This window comes from Neophocaena asiaeorientalis, unplaced genomic scaffold, assembly GCF_003031525.2.
Source record: "Neophocaena asiaeorientalis asiaeorientalis breed wild unplaced genomic scaffold, Neophocaena_asiaeorientalis_V1.1 scaffold327, whole genome shotgun sequence".
In the NCBI taxonomy this organism is placed as follows: Eukaryota; Metazoa; Chordata; class Mammalia; order Artiodactyla; family Phocoenidae; genus Neophocaena; species Neophocaena asiaeorientalis.
Genome location: NW_020174560.1, coordinates 8007344 through 8031349, shown reverse-complemented (window position 1 = coordinate 8031349; position 24006 = coordinate 8007344). Strand labels below are relative to the sequence as shown.

The following is a 24006-nucleotide window of genomic DNA, read 5'->3' as shown; positions in this document are numbered from 1 at the left end:
GTGTTCACCAACCAAGAAGTTCCACTGAGCTTCAGTGCCCAGAGTTTCTATCAGGGTTTCATTACAATGTCACGATTGATTGACTCATTGGCCATGTGATTAAACTCACTCTCCAGCTTGTCTTCCCTCCCCAGAGGTCCAGCTGACCCTCTAATCACATGGTTGGTCTTCCTAGTGAGTAGCCCCTGTCCTGAGTTATCTCTTAGCATAAACTCAGGTGTGATCCAAGGGGCACATGAATAATGAAGGCACTTCTATTACTTGAGAAATTCCAAGGATTTAGAGTCTCTCTCCCAGGAACCAGGGACAAAGGCCAAATTCTTTATTATATCATAGGCCTGCAACCCTTACAAGAAGAATTCTAGGGTATCTTAGTTTTAGCTAGTTTTGAGTCAAGTTCCAACTTTTTTTCTAACCTCAGTACTTTTGTTCTTTTCTGTTCTTACTGTTTTGAACAAGCAGGCCATAAGCATTATTGTTTCTAATTCTACAGAAATAAATTACAGGAGACTGTCTACCAGCGTTTATTCCACCCTCAGTTCCTGTAAGGCTCAAGGACACAGTTATGTCTACTAACCTCTAGATCAGTGATTCTCAGAATTATCTGCAAAGTATTTTAAGAATACACATATGGGTTCCTGGCTCTTAAGATTCTGATTAATTTTGAACCAGAGTCCAGGGGACCACTTCTTGAAAAAGCTTCTCTGATAATTCTGTTGACCATCTACAATTGAGAATCACTACTACTAGACCAGCACTGTCCAATAGAAATATAATGCAAGCCACATATGTAATTTAAAATTTTCTAATGACCATATTTAATAAGAAACACACAAAATTACTTTTAATAACATTTTATTTAACGCATTGTATCCAAAATACCTTTTTTTTTTCTTTTTGGCTGGGCTGCATGGCTGGTGGGATCTTAGTTCCCCAACCAGGGATCGAACTCCTACCCTCTGCACCGGAAGCGTGGAGTCCTAGCCACTGGACTGCCAGGGAAGTCCCTCAAAATACCATTTTAATACGTAATAAAAAGTTATTAATCAGATATTTTCCATTCTTTTTACAAAGTCTTTGAAATTTAGAGTGTATTCTCTACTTCCAGCATGTCTCAATACAGGCTAGCCATATTTCCAGCACTTCTAGCCACATAGACAGCTCAACTGTAGACCAAGAATTAATTAGGACAATCACACTGAGTCCTCTTTGGTTTATGTTAATGGTAGTATCCCTAGGAGAGATTTTTTTTCTTTTTACAAACTTTTATTCTTATGTTGCTTATTCTTGGTAGTTACAGCAATCATCCACTTCTGATACTGTAGCTATACTACAGTATTTTACACATGCTTTAAAAATTGTTCAGTGAGAACAGAGAACAGGCATATGAATATACATATTTTACATATCTAATGCTAAACAGAATTTTATATTTCCCCAATATTATATTCCGGGTTAACAAACCAAAAATTCTTGGGGGAGAAAACACATACATTCTTTAACCAGGTTTTGCATTTTCTTTCCTGGTACTTGTTCTTCCCATTTCTAGCCAGACATTCTTTTTTTTTTTTAATGTTTATTTATTTATTTATTTGGCTGCGTCGGGTCTTAGTTGCAGCGTGCGGTCTCTTCGTTGCTGCACATGGGCTTCTCTCTAGTTGTGGCACGTGGGCTCCAGAGCGCGTGGGCTTAGTTGTCCTGCAGCATGTGGGATCTTAGCTCCCCGACCAGGGATCAAACCCATGTCCCCTGCATTGGAAGGCGGATCCTTTTTTTTTCTTTTTCTACATTTATTCTTTTTTTTTTTTTAACATCTTTATTGGAGTATAATTGCTTTACAGTGGTGTGTTAGTTTCTGCTGTATAACAGTGAATCAGCTATACATATACATATATCCCCATATCTCCTCCCTCTTGCATCTCCCTCCCACCCTCCCTATCCCACCCCTCTAGGTGGTCACAGAGCACGGAGCTGATCTCCCTGTGCTATGCGGCTGCTTCCCACTAGCTATCTGTTTTACATTTGGTAGTATTTATAAGTCCATGCCACTCTCTCACTTCGTCCCAGCTTACCCTTCCCCCTCCCCGTGTCCTCAAGTCCATTCGGAAGGCGGATTCTTAACCACTGGACCACCGGGGAAGTCCCCAGACATTCATTTGAAGTAGACTAAACTTGTCCAGCAAGTCCTTGGGAGTATCTTTCTAAGCTGTATTATCAAAGCAAGACTGCAGTCTCTTGTTGTGTATGGGGTCATCTGGTGGAATTCTATTCCTGTGGTTTGTTTTTTTTTTTTTTTTTTTTTTTTTTTTTTTGCGGTACGCGGGCCTCTCACTGTTGTGGCCTCTCCCGTTGCGGAGCAACAGGCTCCGGACGCGCAGGCTCAGTGGCCATGGCTCACGGGCCCAGCCGCTCCGCGGCATGTGGGATCCTCCCACACCGGGGCACGAACCCGTGTCCCCTGCATCGGCAGGCGGACTCTCAACCACTGCGCCACCAGGGAAGCCCTGTGTGGTTTGTTTTTGACTAGTGATTTAGCCCCTGTGGGTTGGGATGAAACATGGCTCTTTGTCTGTAAACTGACAATAGCCGAGTATTTTTTCAGGAAAATGCCTTAGATGCCACTTGGATTGAAGACCGTGTCCCATTTGCACGTTTTGATTTTTAGAGAAGCAGGCAAAACACAAGCAGCTGCCATTGCAAATAAGTGGAGCAGCCTCTGAGAAGGGAGAAGAAACACCCTTTTCAGCGCATTTGGGCAATTAGCACGTGGCCAACACGTTTGGTACCTTTTTGTTTAAGTTCATTTTGGAACTTTGTATTGCTTGACATTTTCTTATACCTAAAAATTTTTTTAAATTTTATTGTGGAAAGAACATTTAACATGAGATCTACCCTCTTAAATTTTTAAGTGTACAATATATTATTGTTGATTTTAGGTACATTGTTGTACAGCAGATCTGTGATGCTTATTCATCTTGTGGACTGAAACTTTTGTTTGACATTTAGTTACTCTGTGTTTCAGTATAATTTGATTGTTTTTTTCTAATACTCCTCACAATATTTTTTTTTAAAAAAAGGCAGCAGATGGCTAAACAATTTCTTACCTCTGTGACTTTCTCATCATCCTTCTTGCTAGGCAGGCTTCAGCCAAGGTATGTCATCTACTTCCTGATCTTCTATGTAAGACTTTAAGATTTTTTATGGGACCTGTAGTTGCAACTTATTCGGCGTCCTCAGGTCTTATGCACCAGAGGATCCACATATTAGAGCTTTACTAAAGGAAGCTCCTGGCCTAGATATACCCTTTTCTTCTTAAATTCCTTTCACTTGAACAGCAGCTACACTTGACTTAAGCGTAGTAGGAAACCTATATATTTATATATGGAACACCTATATATATGGGAAATGTGTGGATTTTTTTTCCTTCTTTATCTTCTTAGCGTATAAGGACTATGTCCTATTGTATGTGAATTTTTTTGAGGGGAGGGGATTTTTGCTGTCATTTTTTAAAGGTGATTTGTAGCCAGTTAGCAATTGTCTTTAGAGGAGAAATGAGGGAGTTTCTTCAGTCTTTTTCTTGGTGCAGGAGTAGTCAGGATAGCTGGTCTGCACTAAGAGAACATTTTATTATTATTCAGACTTTTAGGACTTAATTCTTTTGTCTAAGATTCCATCAGGCCAGCTCTTTAGTGAGTTCAACCAGTATTTTACATGGATTAATCCTGGAGCTCAGACTGTTATCATTCAGCATTCCTTTTTCTCTGTCTTCTTCCAGCGAGGCTCAGGGTTTAGAGCCAGAGGTGGTGTGTGCGTGTCTTTTTTCTCATTCTGAAACCCTAGTTTTAGCACTCTGTGGTGCTGGTGATGGAAAAGCTTGTTACACTTAAAGCCTCTTCCTGAATGTATTTTTGATGATTCATCCAATCATTTGACATTCACGATTTTACTTAGCTTTGGACATATTAAGTAACTCAGAATAATCTGGAAACAAATAAGTTCTTTAGTCTGCCTATGTATTTGATCTTCTAAAATATTTATACAAACATATGTAAAGTATATTATCCCATAAACTCTGTGGCTATGCATATGGCTGTGCATATTATGACAGTCTGGGAGTATGAAATTTAAAACTCCAAATGATTTTCATAAGTAATACATATTAGTGAACATAGTTCATTTTTTTAAACTTTTAATCTGTGATGCAAATAAGAAGCACCACAATTGATGCAGAAGATGGAAGTCCATTTTGTTGTATACTTCTGTACATACATGATGGGTGAAGACTTACTGGTGTTTATTTCCACCTATTTCTTACATGGAAATCCATACTTCAGTTAATTTGAGTTGCGCTGCACTTTCTTTGCTATTTGCTCCTTGTGAATTTGGCCTTCTATGTTATAATGTTTTAATTCAAGCATTTTCCTCTTCTCCCGTCTCACATCCAGAAGAGGTTGGCTGTGTTCTCCCCTGATACCACATGTTTTGGCCATGACTGAGTTTTGGCTGCTTGGCATCTTCAGAGTTTAGCTGTTGGTGGGTGGCCTCTGGGCTCTTTTTTCATGAAGAAGGTTGTGAGGAAGTTTAGAAATCAGAAGCCTTCTATGGGGCTAATCGGCAGCCCATTGCCATTCTTGAGGATTCTGATCATCTTTGATACCCAGAGATTAGACCCTTCTTTGGCTCGTACTGAGACACTCAAAAGTCATCCAAGTTGCAGCATTTTTTTAGCAGTGGGAGCACTTGGTTGTAGTTAGCAGGCCAGAATGAGCTATAAATAAATAAAACTCTACAGTGCTTGCTTCCTTCATGCAGGGTAGTCTGCTGATAAGATGCAAGCGTCTGGCATAAGAGAAGATTCTCAGCAGGTTTAAGTGCTTTCCTGTATCCATGGCTCAGCTTCTGGCCTCTGCTGTGTTATTTTGGCACTCTAGCCTTGGAAGATTGGAGAGTCGAGTTTAAAACTCTCAATATATCATTAGGGTAGCCCAAGGTCCCTTCTTGTCAAGGAAGACTAGCTGATTCCAGGGGGAAGGAAAAGCAGAATCTAGGGCACCTGTAAATCCCTGTAGTTTTGTGCTGTGGGTTTGTAGCTAATTATATAGCAGGCAATAGTAATATGTTGTAGCTCTGTTGGCATACTTGTTTCAGAAAGAGCAAAATCTTCCAGCAGAGCCAAGAAGGGGCTTTAAAGGGGCTGCCAATGAATGAAGCCACGATCATTTTATTGTAAACGAAAGCTCTGCAGTGGAGTCTGGGCATCTGAGCTGCAAGGAGGTGGGGGGGGAGATGCCAGTAGAAGTACATGGTTCAGATGTGTTCTACAGCTCTTGATCTGGATTCTCCTGCAGAAGCATAGTCGCACAGGGAGACCACCACTGGTCACAGCCAGTCAAATTGCTGTTTCTCCTATGGTACTGCTGTTAGTGACTGCTAGTAGGTTATTCAGCCGACCTCTTCTGATTCTGCTTTGCTGCCTGATTTCAAAAGATTTGCCCTATCCTGGCTCTCAGTTACAGCTTGATGTAACCACTGCTTGTTTGCATGCATCCCCATCATTTTCATATAGGGTCTTTTTCTTCCCTTCCAGTTAGAAGGCAAAAGAACCAGGAGCATTTTTATATGATAAAAGATTTATGTAGGGCCAGCTAGAATCAAGCAAAATGAAATTCAGCTGGAAGGGATGGTAAAAGGCTCAGAGAACTTGTGACTGCCAGAGAAGTTGGTGTTCCTTAAATAAAGAGGGTTCAGCCAGCAGGCAGCAACTCTGACTTTGCTTTCGTATTGAAACAGGCTCTCCAGCCATTCTAGGCAGGCAGGTCAGTAAAATCAGAGGTGACTTAATGCCGAGCACCTCAAAATTCAAAGGATTTCTCTTGTCCTTTTTTAAATTTAGTCAATATTGATGTGGAATGCTAGCCTCAGTAGCTGAGATGAGAAAATGCCAGGTCTAGATTCTGGTTTTTGACACCATATTTAGCAGTGTCCTTGGAAAGCTTCCCCTTTGGTTTCTCAGTGATCACATTTGTAAAATGGAGCTAATCTACTGGAAGGAAAATGATTCTAACATTTTTCACAACATTGTGAATGAAGATTCATCATCGTAAGTGCTCTGAAGAGCCTAAACAGGTGTCTTACAAGTGAATTTATACTCTTTTTGTATTTGAAAATGCAATTGATTGCCTTATCAGAGATTGAGAAATTTGATTATTTTTGCGTGATGAGTATGCAGTGAAATGTGGCAGATTTTATTTTATTTTTAGCTATATAAAGTGGGATATTTGACTCATACAATCTCTACGTTTGTTGGTTATTTTTGTGCAGACCACTGAGCTAGCTTTCTACTGTATCACAATAGTGTGCAGTATGCCACGTCGGTCATTTTCTTAAATTGATCAAATAGCCCCTGTATAGAGTTACAAAATATATAGATGATTGTTTTGGACGTGGCTAAGTATTTACCTGGTAGTAGAGAGTTTAACCTTCCTTCTCTGCTCGCCTCCCTGACAGACCCACAGAATCTTATTCTATTGATACCAAAGGGGATAAGCTGACTCTAAACTTACCTCCTAAGTGATTGATTTGAGGCCAGTCCTTTAAAAACTGGAGATGTTGGGACTTTTGTTCTTATCCCATACTGTGTAGATGGTGCATAATTCCTATAACAAAGCAGCAGGGGGTTTCCCGTGAGAGCTTGAGGATTGCTGATGGAGAAGGGCTGGCTTTTTGTTGGTGGTGTTCTTTTCAATTCAGGCCTTTTTCTGCTGAAAACTTGGCCCTCATCCTGTGAAGACTCCCTAAGGGATTAGAGTAGTCACAGAAGCAGTGAGACCATTTTATTAGTGTAAAATATTGGTTAACAGTTGAGAGAGACTATACTGGTTTTTAAATTCGAGAAACCTGGATGGAAGGAGCCTGAGATTGCTTTGGTTGTAGGGTTCTTCTCTCTGAACTGAGGCTTATAGTTTAGAGACTGCAGGTGGCCCTTTTCTTTAGACTCCTTTTTATATCTTAAAAGGAAGACTTTCCTATATTTTCATTAGCATTTACTGTTAGTTTTCTGCTTCTGCTCTAGAACCTCTGCGTACTTTTTGTTTGTTGATGAGGGCCAAGTGCATTATAACTAAGGACCTCTTGTAAAATGAAACTCATCCCCCTGAATGAGAGGCTCAAAGACTCCAAACAGCAAAGGTGCAGGTTTTTGCACCCGGAGGTGGCTCTTGCTGCCTTATGAATTTGCTCTGTGATACAGGTTTGATGCAAAGAGCATTGCTACTCCCAAATCACACGAGGTATACAGTGTGTGTGCAGCGATATGTCATAGTTCTTTATTTACATGGCCGGCTCAGTCTGTTCTGCTCCTTTCGCTGCCATGGAAAGTGCATCATTTTCCTCCCACTCTCCTCCTTCCATATACCGTCAGCACCACCCACTATGTTCTGCCCATTAAGTCCCCTGTGTGCCAGAAAACCCCAACAATGATTAAACGCTGATAAAAGAGTGTTAGAAGGTTAAGATAATCAACCCATCAGCCCCCTTATAGGACTCCTAAATTGTGGGTGGTAAGTATAGCTTTTCCCTTTTAACATTGAAAATAAGGGTTTGATTTTTTTTTTTTTTTTTTCAGTTGAGGAAGTGACTGAGGTCAAATTAAAGGGGGGAGAAAAAGCGTTGGTGTCAAAGACCAAAGAGAAGGCAGGAGACTTGCTTTTCACTTTCCATTCTTATCCTAGTCTTTCTTTCACGATTTGGAAATATTCTTTCTCAGGAAGTTCTAGGGCTAGCCAAATTTAGGTTAAGGTTTTATTTATGGAAGGCCTAGAGATTTTAAGCTTACAGCAATTTTTAAAAGTCATTATTTCCCTAAATTCATTTCACTTAAAGATTATTAATTAATTCATTTGTAACAGTCTATACCACTCTAGTCACAGAATCATTAATCATCACATTCCTGCATGCTTTTCAGTTCCTTTAAGCTCCTATGGCACAGAGTATACTCCTTTCCTACACCACCTCCTACCCCCATCCCAGCCCAGTCTACAGGAGGAAGAGCAGGGTTAAAGAGAATTAGAAAAGGGAGCTGGGAGCCCAGGTGCCCGGCTTCTTTTCTCTAGAGGAGAGTTTGTAGGTTCATCACACATCCTAGAAAATCAATTAAGGTGGGAGAGGCTGTGGAATCAACTTCTCTGAACCTCCTTATTGCATTTTTAGTAAAATAGGAACAAGTTAAGAAGATTCTCTAAGAATTTTGTCGAGAATTATATTTCTTGTTGAAGCTTAAGATAATATACCATATTATACAGCTTTAATTTTCATGAGCCTGTGGTTTATTCTTACTCTGAATTATTATTTTGTAATAGAGCTATAAAAAATACTCCATGGTAAATACATTTTGACCCTTTCCATCAACAGCTGCTGTGGTGAGGTAGGTCAGGAGGCGGAGGCACCCGGGGGGTTGAAGGGTAATGAGCACTTAATTATGTCTGCCGAATGCCAGAGCTGCCACGCTGGGGCTCCTCACGACTGGTCTGTATCTGCTCTGACAATTCTTTTATTATGGCTTGCACTAACCTATCAATAACTAACTGTGGTTGTTTAATTACAGAGGGAACATCCCCACGCTAAACAGGTACCGTATATTTAGTTTTTTTTGTTTTTTGTTTTTTCTCCAATTAAAAGCACCTTTTAGGAAAATCAGGGGAAAAAATAACACTACACTTGACAAGCTAACATGTTATCTTTCTGCTAGGGAGTCCTGAGCTCCCCTTTGGACATACTAAATTATTTTTTCTGTTTGGAAAACATGTCTTCAGCTTTTCTTCAGCCATTCAAAAAGCAGTGCTTGAAAAGCCTCAGTATGGAACAGCTCCCGTCTAGCTGTGTACAATAGGGGAATCCTCTGCCCGATGTTCAGCTTTGCTGTAAACATCTTATTTTGCTAAGTTCTCTGTTTGGGGCTTTCAGAGGAGAAACCCTTACAGTTACTCCTATCCTGGCAAATTGTTCATCAGTTTTTCAATTTATATTTTCTCTAATTTGCTTCTCCTTTTAGAGGAACACACATGCAGAAATAGCTGATCTCATGTTTTATCAGTTTGTTAGCTATTTTTCTATAAAGTGTTATGATGCTATGAAAGTCAAGTTTTATTTTAGACATGTAATGAGATTACATTGGAAGAGTGTATTTGAAGTTTTGATGTGTGTAGCCCTGTGAAACGTTTCCAGACCAGTAATAACACAAGTGGTATTTTAATATTTTGATTTCCTTCTGCTCCTGAGCCAAGCAAGGCAACACAATGCAAGTTTGAGAGGATAGCAATTGTGACTGGAATCCACAAAGTGCTTAAAGCCGTAACATGTTGGTGCTGACGTCTTTGTAGATGATCAGTTATTTGTTGAAATATTTATAGGCTTATGTTTATTTTGTCCCTCTCCCTTTAAATATTAAGTAATCAAAACTGTGTATAGCTTTTGGCATCCAATTTGGATGGGGAGAGGAAAGGGAGTGTTTTGTTTGGTCCTCTTGTCTGCTCTTGAAGAGTGGGCTTGCTTCACTCCTGCTTGCCTTTAGCTGTCCTGGTCCAAGAGCATAGTAGTGGGAGAAACTGAAATGTGGGCATTTCCGATGGGGTTCAGTTGAGTGAAAAAGATTCTTAACCCCATGTTTGCCTCAAGCATAGACTGTTAGCATCTTCAGAGGGGGTTTCCTTTAAGGGTATCTGGATTCTCTTTCCTGTCTAATGCCAGGCAGGAAGAAAAGATACAATGCCTCACAAACTTGCTCCTTTACTAAATATATTTGGTGATCCTAGAAAAGAATGATAGCACTTCTGAGTTCATACAGCTCTGAATCCCAGTTTCTAGTGAGCACCATGTGTAAGACTTGCTTGATGTGTGTTTCATTTGTCTGTTTCATTCATGGTATCAATGGTTTCATCTTCCACTCTACCTTCTAGTCCCTGGTACTGTCAAAGTTGAAGGACTTTTTCATAGTCATCATTTACCGAAGGAATAAAAACCGGGAGTGTCAGTCTCTAATAGTCTGTGTGAGCAGCACTCCCATTCTGTAAACAATTCCATTGCCTTTTATAATTACAGTTCGCAACAGAGTACGCTATGTACCCAGATCTGTAGCCCACTTTGCTGGCTCTCTTGCCCCCTGCAACACTGCAGGCAGTGCACTTCAAGGAGATTTTTGAGCAGCTCCCCAAAGTTCAAGTGCCATTGCCTTGCTCTGAACGTGCTTCAGATCAGTATGCCAGTAACATGTTGGGCAAGTCCTGGAGGCATCCTTTAGTTTGGTCCTTCCTAACAGACTGTCCTGATTGACTGGGCATCACAAACACTTTACAGTAGTATCTGTCAGTACATACTGCTGAGGTGCCTCAAGGAATATCCAGATTCATTATGTTTTTAGATTGAACAAATCAGTTCTCTTTGAGCATCTCCGTTTACACTTGTTTGTCATGCTTATACATACTTTGAAACCCATGCTCTGCCCTTTTGTATCTTGCTGGGATTCATTAAGGGCTTTCAATGAAGATATGTTTACTTTGGTCTAGAAATGTGTTTAAATATAAAAAAGGAAATTTTGCAAAACTGTCTCTCTTTCAAAAAGGGAGAAGCTATAATCCTCATAACTGCGCTCCCTGTCAGCCCATTCAAGGAAAAAATAGATACCTCAGTAAAGTTGCTTTTACAGATTGTTACTTGTTTCTCTCTGATGAATTGTGTTCTTTATGATTTACTGAGCCATTCCAAATGACTTAGAGTTGTTGATACGCATATATCTATCTGTGAATAATCTATTACAATTCCTAGAGAAAAATGCCTTAAGTGTTGCCTAGTTACAGCTCACTTGGCTTGTTTACATCCTTTTAAAAGAGGAGATGTTTTAAGGAAGGGGAAGATGCAGGATGGTTTTTAACCCCTATATGCTATTCATTCGTTAGACATGTCATGATGTCATGGTATTAAAACCACCATGATATTCCTGACAGTCCTTAGATTTTTATGTGGAGAAATTTGGGGGGGGGGTGATTGGTAAAAAATATGGTTTGTGTGAGGGGAAATTGCAGTGGAAGGGTTCATGTGAATCTAGCAAGATGGCCTTACCTATAGGTGGGTAAAAAACCAAACCTGCTCTGCAACCTGACCCTGCTTCAGTTTCCTCCCAGCTCCTTTTCCCTGGTTGACTCTTCCAGTCCTTGTTCCTACTCTCCTTGTCTAATGCACTTGATTGAATTACCATTTAGAATGTCCTTCTCCTCCAACCTCAACCACTATGGCATGACTCATGTAGCTAGTGTCAGCGACGTGCTGCTGGACAACTCATTCACTCCACCGTGTCAGCGGATGGGCGGAATGGTCTCTTTTCGGACTTTTGAAGATTTTGTCAGGTAAGGCACCATGGAACTGTGTCTATACAAGGGGAGCCTTGGGCATCTCAGCTTTGTTCCAAATGAATAGAGGTCCCCTGATTAGCCACGGGCCAGCTAAGGAGATGTAGCCCTTGCGGTATATGCTCTGGGAGAGGTGTAGGTCCTTCCCTTTCCACCTCTGTGCAGACTCTACAAGCCTCTACTTGTTATATGAGCCTGGTCAGAAAAAAAGAAACAAACAAAAACCATCTTTTTCTTAGTAGCTAACACAAGAAACTGTCTGCTCTGTGATGAGTGAAATGTCAGGAGAAATTAAACACAACACTAGAGTGAGCCCCACCAGAGACGATACATCTTTCGATTAAATGCATTCAGCATCTATCTCTTGATGTATACTGATGCATTACCCTAGGGGGAGGGGTAATTACGTTGGTGTGTCACTGCTCTAGTCCCAGGCTCTTTCAGTTACTTTAAGACCGATGATGACAGCAGCACTGCTCATATCTTACATATGAAAAAAACAAAACAAAAAAGCTTCAGATCATTCTTTTTTAAAAAGAAGAAATATATATGGTTTATTAAAGTTTAAACAATCCATCCTCCTAATTTCTGTCACTTGGTGAAATTTTGCATGTCACCTCTAGCCACTGGTGATTCTATTCAGTTGACAATTGAGTGCAGGGTAGGATAGATTATTCTTTTAGACAGAGCTGGCAATGGCAGCGTTAGTTTCCTGCCACTTAGATTTTCTGCCACTTGGGTTTTCATCGTGGCTGTTTCTTTGGTATTTTTCAGGATCTTTGATGAAGTGATGGGCTGCTTCTGCGATTCCCCACCCCAAAGCCCCACGTTCCCTGAGGCAGGTCACACATCTCTATATGATGAAGACAAGGTATAGTGTCCCCTTTGGGAGACTGCTTTGCTCCTTCAGATACAGGATTTGTACTATATACTCTCTTTCTGATTGTAGAACATTGTAGGGAAGAATTCATCTTTTTACCCTACTTTATATTATTTAATTTTATATGCCTCATCAAAGTATTTTTAGAAACAGGTGGAATATAAATTCTAACCTAAAAATAAAAACCACTGTATTAATCATGGAATCCATAGCGTAGAATGAGGCTGTCTATATCCATTGCAGCTGCCTCTAGGTCTCTGAATGTTGTTTCAAAGACTTGAGCTTTGATTGCTTTAATTCTTACTCAGTAATGGCTTGTATATTTGCAGAGCAGTGCGTTCGTAGTCTTCAAGGAATTGTGGACTTTAGATAGTAGAAAAAAATCGACATTTTGTTTAAAATTTTGTCCTTTTATTAAACCCTTCTTTCCCTTCTTTTCATTTCTCTGCAAACACATCCTGTTTTTTCCCTACCAGGTTATTTTCCCATGGTTTGATACTTCCACTGTTTAGAAATATGTTATATGGGAATATGTTCAGATGGCTTCTTTCACTCATTTTCCTTTATATTCTGTGAAGAGATATTGCAAATGGTTTCATTCCCATTCTATTGGTGAAAAAGTTGAGACATAGTGGTCTTCAAGTTCATATCAAGCCAAGATTTGGGGCCGCCTTTAGCTAATGCCTTTGCTGCCTTATTTTTTTAAAGTTAGGTGTCTTTATTTAATCTCCATTGTGGGTGTTGGGCAGTGGTTTCATTTTGCTTATTCATACTAGCAGAAAATGTCCTGTGGGCCATATCTGTCTTTCAGGTATCCTACCAAGTACTATAACTTCTCTCCATCTCTGTATTAGCCAGCCTCCTAATTTCCTTGCCTTGTGTTCTTGGGTTACAGATCCCCAGGGATGAACCAATTCACATTCTGAACGTGGCTATCAAAACTGACTGTGATATCGAGGATGACAGGCTAGCAGCTATGTTCCGAGAGTTTACCCAGCAAAATGTAAGTCCTCAGTTGGATGGAAACTGGTGATGGCCACTTTCCTTCTCGCTGTGTGTCATATCCATCCTTTTATCAGTTGCTACATATAAGGCCTATCACTGATAACGGCTATGTCTTTAACATAGTTCTGCTTGTAGGGGTAAAATTCCGAAGTGATTCAAAAGTATAAAATGCATATATTTTTTTATGTCAAGAAATTTAGACCTCAAATGTTTAAAATGTTTTAAGGAAGGGAAGTTGTATTCCTGAATCTTTTCCAGAGCTCCAGTCTGGAACTTCCAGTCACCTGCGGAATTCCTTTTGGTGACTTAACTCTGCATGTCTAGGCCCAAACTCCCTTCAGGCACCCTCTGAGCCCTTCCATCCCAGCCTTGAAAATATCAGTTATACTTCCATCCTCCTTGCAATTTTATGTCACTTGGATATCTTGTGTTGACATCAAACTCCATATAGTTTAAATGTAAATTCCTATCATTTTCCTTCCTCTTCTGGTCCCCCCTCTCCCCTATCAAAAAGCTAAACAAAAACAAAAAAAACCAAGTAACCAAACCCTTTGCCCCCAATCATGCAGAAATCATTGACTTCTTCCTTTTGTTTGCTGTTCCATTATTCTACCCCTCCTTTCCTACCCACCTTTCCTTCCTTCCTTTCTTCCCTCCCCCTTCTTTTCAGTTTTTAAATTTCCACTGCCATCTTTCTAGTTTATACCCTTCCTCACCTTATACCTGAGACACTGCGACAGGTTTACTTGTGATCCTCACCCTTCCCCTCCAGATAGTTTCCATTCTGCTCACTACCACAAAATTAAATGTCTAAAATGCCCCCTTACCAAGTTACTCTCCCACTCAACAGTGACTCTCTCTTGCCTTCAGGATACCTCCTTACCTTGATATTTGACATCAGCCTATTAATGAAGGCTAACAATCTAGCCTTTGCTGTTCCATGAAAAGACCTAAGTCTTTATCTCATCTACCTTGTTTGCTTGATCTCTTCTACTGCCCCTTATCTGGAATGTTTTCCTCTTTCATTCTTTCTTCCCTCCCTCCTTCCCTTCTCTCGGCCCCCCCTTCTTTCTAAATCCTGCTTGTTTTAAGAACTGTCTCAAAATTTCCCTCTTTTATGAGGACTTCTCTGCGTAGCCCTAACTAAAATGTATTCTTCTCCCTTGAATTTCTAATTGGTCAGCATAAATTGATTAACAATAATAATACTTTTTATTTTTAAAGACTGTATAAATTTTTTATTTGCACCTTACCACAGTCCCACGGGGTTAGATTAGTCAGGAATTATTTCAATTGTACATCTGGGAAAAAGCTCAAGCTCGAGAGATTAAGGCCCTTTAATCACCAGCTGGTAGATGATAGAGCAAAAACTAGAATTTAAGGCTTTGATGCCAGCTCTACGGGGCACAGATCTAGGTGCTTTAGTAAATAATACATTCCTAGCCCTGAAGATGCTTAGAGTCTAATGTTTAAAGTGATCATCTACAGTTATATTTCATTACGATATATGATAGTTGCCAAAGTACCCTTCCTCAACTGCCCTTAATGACAAGACCTATGTGTGTTCTTTGAATGGAAAGCACCTAGTGTGTAGTGCTTGTCATAAAGAAAGAACTCAATAGATTTTTTTTTTTTAGATGTTGGGGGTAGGAGTTTATTAATTAATTTATTTATTTTTGCTGTGTTGGGTCTCCGTTTCTGGGCGAGGGCTTTCTCTAGTTGTGGCAAGCGGGGGCCACTCTTCATTGCGGTGCGCGGGCCTCTCACTATCGCGGCCTTTCTTTTTGCGGAGCACAGGCTCCAGACGCGCAGGCTCAGTAGTTGTGGCTCACGGGCCCAGTTGCTCTGCAGCATGTGGGATCCTCCCAGACCAGGGCTCGAACCCGTGTCCCCTGCATTAGCAGGCAGATTCTCAACCACTGTGCCACCAGGGAAGCCCCTCAATAGATTTTAAAAAATTTAATTCAGCAGTATAAACAATTAGTGCCATAGACATTCACATCATTTATCGCTAATGGTTGATACCCAGGAAAAGATGGTAATTTTATGCTTAATGTGTGTCATAGCATTTTCCCCATGATGCTGTCACAGCACATGAACTGACTGTGGGATTGTGGTGAGGAAAGGTCCTTCCAGAGAAGTAAAAGTAGGAGTCATGCCTCGGAATTTTTCTTTAGAAGAGAAATCTAACTTCCTTCTTGCCCTTGACTCATGCATGACCACATAAAATTAACCTGAGACCAGTGACCAAGGTGACCTTACTTGGAAGAGTCCTAATGTTGCGCATGGCTACTAATGCTGTCGCTTGATGGAATAATCTATGAGAGTTCCTTCCCAGGTTTTGAGGCACTAATTGATTGTTTTGACCTCAACTTTAGGCTTTTTATTACCCTCAGTTCTAAGTGACATATATCATCACACCTTGATTTAAAGAGGCAGTTTCTTCATTTTCACTATGTATATTTGTAACATTAATTGATGATAAGAAATTACCTTTTTCCTTTACTGAACTTGTAAACTGAGGCATAGAGAAACCCAGAGTCTGCCTGTGGCTGTTCAGTAGGGAAAGGGTAGACGGTGCCAACATTCCAAGCTTGAAGAAGCTATTTAGTGCATCACGTGCCGTGCTTACCCAGGCATATTAGGCATTTTCACCTACTTGTTGTGAAAAAAATATAAAACAGAAAAGGAAGCAAAAGCAATTTTTAAAAAAGCTGAAGTGATAACTAGTTTTGTTTTTCACTTCATGATCATGCTCCTAGCAGTTTAGAAAAAGTTTTTTTTTTTTAAGCACACATTAAACTATCAAATAGGTTGATCCAAATTGTCCAAATAATCTTCTAGTCCCAGCATGTCTTTTTTTCTCTCATAGAAATTAGGGTCATATATTTGTAAATGACTTGTGGAGGAGATTGAAGCAGCCAGTGTAAATGGAGTTTCTCCAGGTGCTGACGCCTAATCGCTGGGTAATAGCTGTGGACTTGCTGTGAGACCCGCATTATTACAATGTAATCAGAATCCTGTTGCTCTGCTGTTATTGTCAGCCACTTGTGGAATTTTTAAAGCAATAACAATTTTGATTTTAAATTATGGCATTATTAAAGTTATTTTCTTCCCTGGCCAGAACATAACTATTGATGCTTGTCTCTGAAGGACTTGGCTGTAGTGGAATTCTTTGTTGGTGTCAGAAGAAATGTTTCTGTTCCTTGGCACACTGAGAGTCAGAGAAACACAAACCACCCCACCCCACCTCTTTCTTCCTCCCTCCCTCTCCCTTCCCTCCCTCCCTCCCTCCCTCCCTCCCTTTCTTCCTTCCTCCCTTCCTCCCTTCCTCCCATCCTCCCTTCCTCCCTTTCTTTTCTTATACTACAAATACTTGGTTATTTACCCTAATGGGTATGATACCAATCTTTTTTTTTTTAATTAATTAATTTATTTTTGGCTGCACTGGGTCTTCGTTGCTGCACGCAGGCTTTCTCTAGTTGTGGTGAGCAGGGGCTACTCTTTGTTGCGGTGCGCCGGCTTCTCATTGCAGTGGCTTCTCTTGTTGCGGAGCACAGGCTCCAGGCACACAGGCTTCAGTAGTTGTGGCACATGGGCTCAGTAGTTGTGGTTCGTGGGCTCTAGAGCACAGGCTCGGTAGTTGTGGCGCATGGGCTTAGTTGCTCTGCAGCATGTGGGATCTTCTCGGACCAGGGATCGAACCCGTGTCCCCTGCATTGGCAGGCGGATTCTCAACCACTGTGCCACCAGGGAAGTCCCCCAATCATTTTTAAATGTAGTTAAACCAAAACTTATTTATATATGACCTGGGAATTTATTATTAGGAAATTAATTTTTTCCAGTTATCTTTTGCTTATCCTGTTAATTTTGTTACTAAGCAACGCCATAGTAAAAAAGGAAAAATAAGAGGAAATGGTCCAGGGATGTGCTTGTTTATGAGGGATAGCCAATTTAGATTTAAAAACTATATAATATCAAGAAAGTTAAGAATTGGCTTATGGATATATCTCTCGGTTAAAGAATGTGATAAAATTAAAGTCCGGGTGTAGGTTGTGAAAGTCCACATATTTTTTCTATTTGTGTTATTCATGTATGTTTTCAGGTCATTCAGTGGGTGGGATTGCTTTTCTACTTGCTGCCATGTAGCCCCTCTTTATTAGGGACCTTTAAGAGCATGTCTTTTACTTAGCTCATTAATCTGTTTCTTTGTCTCTGCCTTTTGAGATGAGAGAGCAGTACAGGATAGAGGAAGGCTTAGAACCAAAGGCCCAAGACTCACGTAAGGGGCTGTCTTGAAACTGCTGGTCTCTTCTAATATATTGCTTGCCTGTACCAAGCGGAAGTATGAATAATCACTAAATTTAAAAGCCTGTTAGACATTGTTTTTAACAACTTTTAAAGAGAATCTTTTTTAAAATACCTTCATATAAAGTAGGGAGGAAATGTTTTAGAGCTGAAAAGGTTAGGATTTGTTAGGTCGAATTCTGGGAATGCTGTATCAGATGGTAGGTGATGTCTATAGTCTAAATAACAGTTTAGTACTTGAATTTTCCGTTTTATGGAAATTCTTCTTTTCCCTCTACCTGATTTCGTTTAGCTTCTATATCAGTATTGATCTTCACATTTAAATACAAGCCCACCAGTGTAATTTCTATAAGCAGAAATTGTGTTAAGATCTACCTTGATATGTATCAGTCCTTAGAGAATTTAGGTGGCCTCATGTGACCTTTTCTCCTCCAGAGTTCTCTTTCAGTTTTGTCCAGGTCAATATTTAAAACCTGTTCTGTAAGTCTTATTCCCAGGAGCCAGGTTGAGATTTGTTTACTTGCAAATTTGAAGATACTGAGTCAAGACATAGATATCCAAAACAGTGCTTAGTGCGATCACAGCCTTCTGAGGACTGAATGGGCTAAAATTTAGGATGAATGGAGATCTCATCTAGCTTCTGTTTTTGCATGTTTGTTTGTAGAAAGCTACCCTGGTTGAGCATGGGATCCGGCGCCTTACTTTCCTGGTTGCACAAAAGGTATTGGCATGTGAATTATGCATCTCTTTAATATTTCTTATGCTGCTGCTAGAACTTTAAAAGTGAAAAATGGAATTATAATCATATGCTTACTTGTAGAATTTATGCAAAGAAATAACTGTTTTGGTATAAATTTAATCAAGAAAAAGCATTAAAGTCATCACCTTTTACTCAACTGGTTTTTAATTTTATTACTAATTGCCCTCTTCTTCTGTTTTTCCTTCCTTTCTGTCTTTTATTTGAAAGGATTTCAGAAAACAGGTCAACTATGAGGTGGATCAGAGATTTCATGTAAGTAAGAGCAACAGTGGTGAAAGATTACTTACTGTTTTATCTGTTACCTGCTGATTATTTAGAAGGGCTGGTCTGATGTTTGGTCCCTCTTCTTTGAAAAAGTATTATAATGAATATTCAGTTCTTCTATAGCGTATTCAAACTAAAGGGTTTTTTTCCTCCTCCTTTTCTACCCTATAATGAATTCTCAGTATATGTCTGAGAAATAGTTAAGAATGAGCACATGCATTTATCCAGATGAATAAGGTAGAAGCAGGAGCTAACTACTAATTTCTTCTGTGCACACAGCGAATCAGTAATCAAGGACTGCCAATCGTACTTGGGGTCTTGGCTTCTACCAAAGATGGATTCAAGTTCTGTTATTGAGAACTGTCAGTTTTGAAGAACAATCACTTATTCTTAACAGAACCCAAGTTGGTGTTTTCATCTTACATTAATTCTAGGAGGAGGAAATAAATAAAAATTAAGTTGCTTTTTCTCCCATTTAACTGAATTAACTACTAATATTTATGAGTTTAAAATTTTTATTGAAAAATTTTAATAAAGCGAGCTAAGTTAATAGCCTGACATCTGAACTGTGGTGTATATGTGTATGATCATACGCAATATGATTATAGCAGTGAGGTCAAAAATCCAGTTTGCAGTCAAGATGTCATTCTCCAAAATGGCTGATCGGAGTCACAATATCTCTTTAAAAATTGATCCTAACGTGGTGAAGTAAGATTCCAAAGGATATTAAGAAGTCTTAATATTTCTGATGAGAATTTTATTTTGTTTTTAGCAATTAAGATGATTAAGTTAGTTTTCAAGCCCTGCTCAATGGCAATAATGAAGATAACATTTGGGATGCTGGAAGGGACTTCCTAAGCTCAAGGACCTGTGTGTGATTGCTTTTATTGCCCTTTTGTTTATTAGGTCTCTAGCACTTGACATTTTGTTTTCCTTCTCACGGTTCACCTTGTTGGTCTAGTCTATAGAGAAACAAGAGAGCCTAGCCTGCAGGATAAAGAGCTAGGATTTTCTAAAACGCTTTAGGAAATGTTGTGGACTCCACAATGCCCCTGTGTTATTGATGTCAGGAAATCAAGCAGAGTGCAGATATAGATCAATCAATAACTGTAGATAGGAAACTGGAGGCAGTGGAGAAGTATGAGGAGCTTAAAGAGAACCCTGGGGCTTTAGGAAAAAAAATAAGGAGCTTAGAGAATAAAATTGATACTTGGGGATAGAGTATGAGAGCCCATGAATAAAAACTATAGCTGGTAGATGCTGATCAGAACTCAGGTAGATATGCTGGATCTGGGAAGAGTATTGGGCTAGGTTCTTTAGTGTTAATGTGATTTTTTTTTTTTCTTTTGTAACTGACTTTGGAATAATGCATTATTCTGGGGAATAATACTGAATTTGTAAAATTGTTTTCCTTTTTCCTAATGGTTCAGACACAGTCTTTGTTTCTATAGCACATGAACTGGTTTTTTATAATAAGCATTCTATGATAAATTAAAACTCTCCACTAAAATTTTTTTAAAGCCAAAGCACTTAATTCTCACGGACATTGTTTTTTTTTGTTTTTGATACTTTCTATCTTTGAATCTATATCCTGTCCTAGAATACATCTATAGATTTAAAACATTTTTTCTCCCTGCTCTCTTAATATTTCTGGATTTAGGTTGAATAGGGACATGTCTAAGCAAAATCTGCTAGGAAATGAGCCCAGCAGGGGGTCTTTCTGGGACTCATCGCACAGTTTCTATTTGTAGTGGCATCAAATGGGAAATCAGTTAAATTATCAAGTGACTTGATTTGTCATAAGTGTAGGAAAGGTTGTTTTAGGACGTAGAGAACATTAAGGTTTTAGGTATGGACTGGATTTGCTCTGAAGAATTGGATGGCTGAGGAGTTGGGGTGTTTTTATGTTAGGCCCCTGAGAAATGATTAGCGGTTACACATGGGGCAAGGGCAACTATTACTGAACTCTGGCCAGGATCTTCAATATCCAGGAATCCTTGGCAGGAGTTGTACAAATCTGGGGCTCACTGTCATGGTGCTGCTCTGAGTTCCTCTGCTGGTGGTAGCTTGAAGGACGCTTAGTCTCTGTCACGTCATCTTGTGTGCTTCGCCCATAGTTAGTATAGTGTGAAAAAGTGGAAGCTTTCTGGAAGTGTTAGAGATGAATCCCTTGACCTCTCTGGCTTCTTGGTAATCCACTGTGATGTATGCAGCCTCCCCTGTTCTACACTGCGAAATCCCTATATTATTGAATAGAAGAGGGAATGTGCGCAGGAAGGGGCAAGGAGAGGAGGAAGGTTACCAAGTTTGGTTCAAGAACAACATTGGCTGGTGTGGAAGGACGCAGCCGTGCTGTTACATAATCATCGTCTCTCAGACTGCTTCAGAACCAGAACAAGGCAAAAGAGGGCCAGACCGCATTGGGGTTCCTAGAGAGTGTGTTTATTGTTAGGTGTTTGTTCACATGCCAGCGAAGGCTGGAATTATTTCCAAAACTTAGTTGTTTAATCACCACAGTCCCCAAAGAGCTGTTCAGCTGAATGTCTGCTGCTGCCTAAGTCTCTTGGTTCTACGTGGAGACTGTTCTGAGCGGGCAGTAGTCACCAGCATTAAGGAGGCTTGGTGTTGAGTCTGTTTCCATAACCATCTAATTAAATCAAGTACCCATAATGGGACTTGCATAATTGCTTAACATTGATTATTTAAACAGAAAGTTTGAGGAAAAACAAGTCTAGCCTTGTAAATATCTTCTTCATATTAAAAAAAAAAAATTGTAGCCTCGAAAGCAAAAGAACAGGCTCTTTGAATTTCTGCAGCTATATAAGCTGCAGTTCTCTAGTTTTATGAGTATTGTCTTTATCCGTTTCACTCACATTTCACATCTAGAATTCCAAAAAGTGCAGCAGAAGGTGTTTAATTGGAATATAAGTATTACTTTATGAAGCTTTCCATATTTTTTCCAGCAAAGTTTTGTTAAGGATACTAAAATGCATATTTCTCGGATTTCTTACCCTTTGCCACCTAAACAAAGCATTAGGTCTAAACCACGTGATGAGATTCCAAATCACTTCTTCATCTGTAAGTTTCCTTTTGTTTCTTGTTTGTAAGATTTCATGAAATTTTTAAAAATTCTGCTGTAAATCACCTAGGAGATAATTGCAGTTTTACTGATTTTATGTGAGTGACTCCCACTTTAAATGTTTTGGATCGTTTGCGCCTGAAGGAAGAGCCCGCTATTGAAAACAGTTATCATGGTTAGTAGTTCATTTCTTTAAAAATAATTGATATGTCAATTATATCTCAATAAAGCTGGGAAAAAAATGGTAGTTCTGTTTGCTAGTGGATCAACTATTTGTTTTTCAGAAGGTTTGGTTTGAGATTTTGTTTTAATTACAGTCTATATAATTAGTTCTCAGTGTGTTGAGGTAAAAGAGAATTGCACCAGCAAGCTTCCAATTTCTTCATCTCATTAGGTTTTTAACACGATTATTAGTATCATAATCAGCTATGATGTTTTCTGTTGCAGGTTTTCACATTCTCTGATTTGCAGGGTGTCTTGATTGGCTAATTTAGGCAAATTATTTTGATTGTCCTGATGATGGTTGGCTGATTAGAACACAGCAGGGGTATAATTTCTTCCTGAGAAATGTTGCATTCTTTTGTTTTTTGGTACCAGCACACTAAGAGCGGTTTTATTTGTGTACATTCAATTATGATATTTGCCCATAACACTAGTAGAATGCCTGGAAAGCAATTACATTACTGATGGAATAAGCATGAATGCTGTTAGTGGAAAAATTGGCCACGTGAGGATGTGGTAGGATGAAGGAATTTATTAAAACTACAGAATCAGACTTTTGGATTTCTTCTTTTCTGTGTTTTCTGTATTTCTGTGATTTTTGAATGCCAAATAAAAGCGACTTTCTATAAAAGTCCTCAGACTTTCTTATCTCTTGAAGAATTGTTCATTAATCCTGGTTTCCCGTTGCATGGAAGTTCTTGCCATCTTCTGTTCTGAATGCTTCATGCTAAATTGAGGACTTTACTGTGGAGCTAAAAATTTATTCAAAAGTTTAAGAACATTTGTTCATGTCATCTCATAACACCTTTTTTCTTTTTGGCTGTGTTGTGTCTTCACTGCTGCGCGGGGCTTTCTCTAGTTGCGGTGAGCAGGGACTTCTCTTGTTGCGGAGCATGGTCTCTAGGCGCGCGGGCTTCAGTAGTTGCGGCACGTGGGCTCAGTAGTTCTGGCGCACGGGCTTAGTTGCTCCGCGGCACGTGGGATCTTACCAGACCAGGAGTCGAACCTGTGTCCCCTGCATTGGCAGGCGGATTCTTAACCACTGCGCCACCAGGGAAGTCCTCATAACACCTTTTCTTAGCTAACCTTAATGAAAGTGATTTTTCTGATTGGTAGTCTTTGCCCACCTCTGCCAAGAATTCGTCAGTCTTTTTCATTATTTGTAGTAAAGATATTTATTTCCATTCACTTGTTTGCTTTTTGTGCCTTTCAGTTACTACACATTTTCTTAATTGCATTAGTAGTAAATAAAATGTTTCTTGCTTACTTTTGTTATGTTTTTGAAGGAAAATCATTTTGTTCCTACCACTATACACACTTGAGTAAATGGCATACTAAATAACTATTTTAGTTAACTAATTAAAGTTATGGAGGAATAGAGGAGTGTGTGCTTGAAAGATTGTATCATTACTTTTCTTGACTTTTCTTTCAGAAAATTTCATGGAAGGACTTTGTTACCCTTCCTTTTTTGACTTGTGTTACTTTTTAGCTAATGCTCTGAAAGCCATACCTCTTGAGAATAAAACCAAAACAGAGACTATATAAAGCCCTGAGCATGAAATCTACTGACAGTTCAGCTCAACATCTTCCTGCTTAACCTTGAAGTCATCCCCATGCTCTTCATTATCATTCAGGGGGAATTAGAGAATTATTTAGGACAGAACACCATCAGTACAAGATCAGTGCTGTGTAAATCCACTTTCAAAGGGCTTTTAAAGACCCAAGCCTGGACAAGTGGTTTCCCAGCCTTGCTAAACAAGCTCCTAGAAGCCTATTAAATGCCATTTTACAGTTAAAATGCCAAGGAAAATGTAAAAAGATTTATTAACTGTGCAAGGTTTAGTTAAGGTGAAGCCTAAGACCTGTGGAAAGTATTCAAGTTCTCCATCAACTCAAGAGCCACAAGTTTTGCTTTGTTTTTTGCTTTTTTTCTTTAAAGTTTTAATTTCTGGGGTTTTTGTTTTTTGTCTCATGAAAGAGAAGTCCTCTAAATAAGGAATTTGGATTAAAATAAGAATAGAGAGACTTCCCTGACGGTCCAGTAGTGAGGACTCTGCACTTCCACTGCAGGAGGCTCGGGTTCGATCCC

At 39.5% G+C, this 24006-nt stretch overlaps 1 protein-coding gene across 2 annotated transcripts in view; it reads left to right on the top strand.

The window, feature by feature from the left end:
• The window catches only part of ACACA (acetyl-CoA carboxylase alpha), a 229453-nt gene that overhangs the window by 108529 nt on the left and 96918 nt on the right, over positions 1-24006 (top strand). For both annotated transcript variants that reach the window (XM_024757632.1, XM_024757631.1), the window contains 6 exons: positions 8603-8626; positions 11253-11396; positions 12174-12270; positions 13175-13282; positions 18257-18313; positions 18560-18604. In XM_024757632.1, the coding sequence (XP_024613400.1) occupies positions 8603-8626; positions 11253-11396; positions 12174-12270; positions 13175-13282; positions 18257-18313; positions 18560-18604 (475 nt within the window). The remainder of the gene's footprint in view (positions 1-8602; positions 8627-11252; positions 11397-12173; positions 12271-13174; positions 13283-18256; positions 18314-18559; positions 18605-24006) is intronic.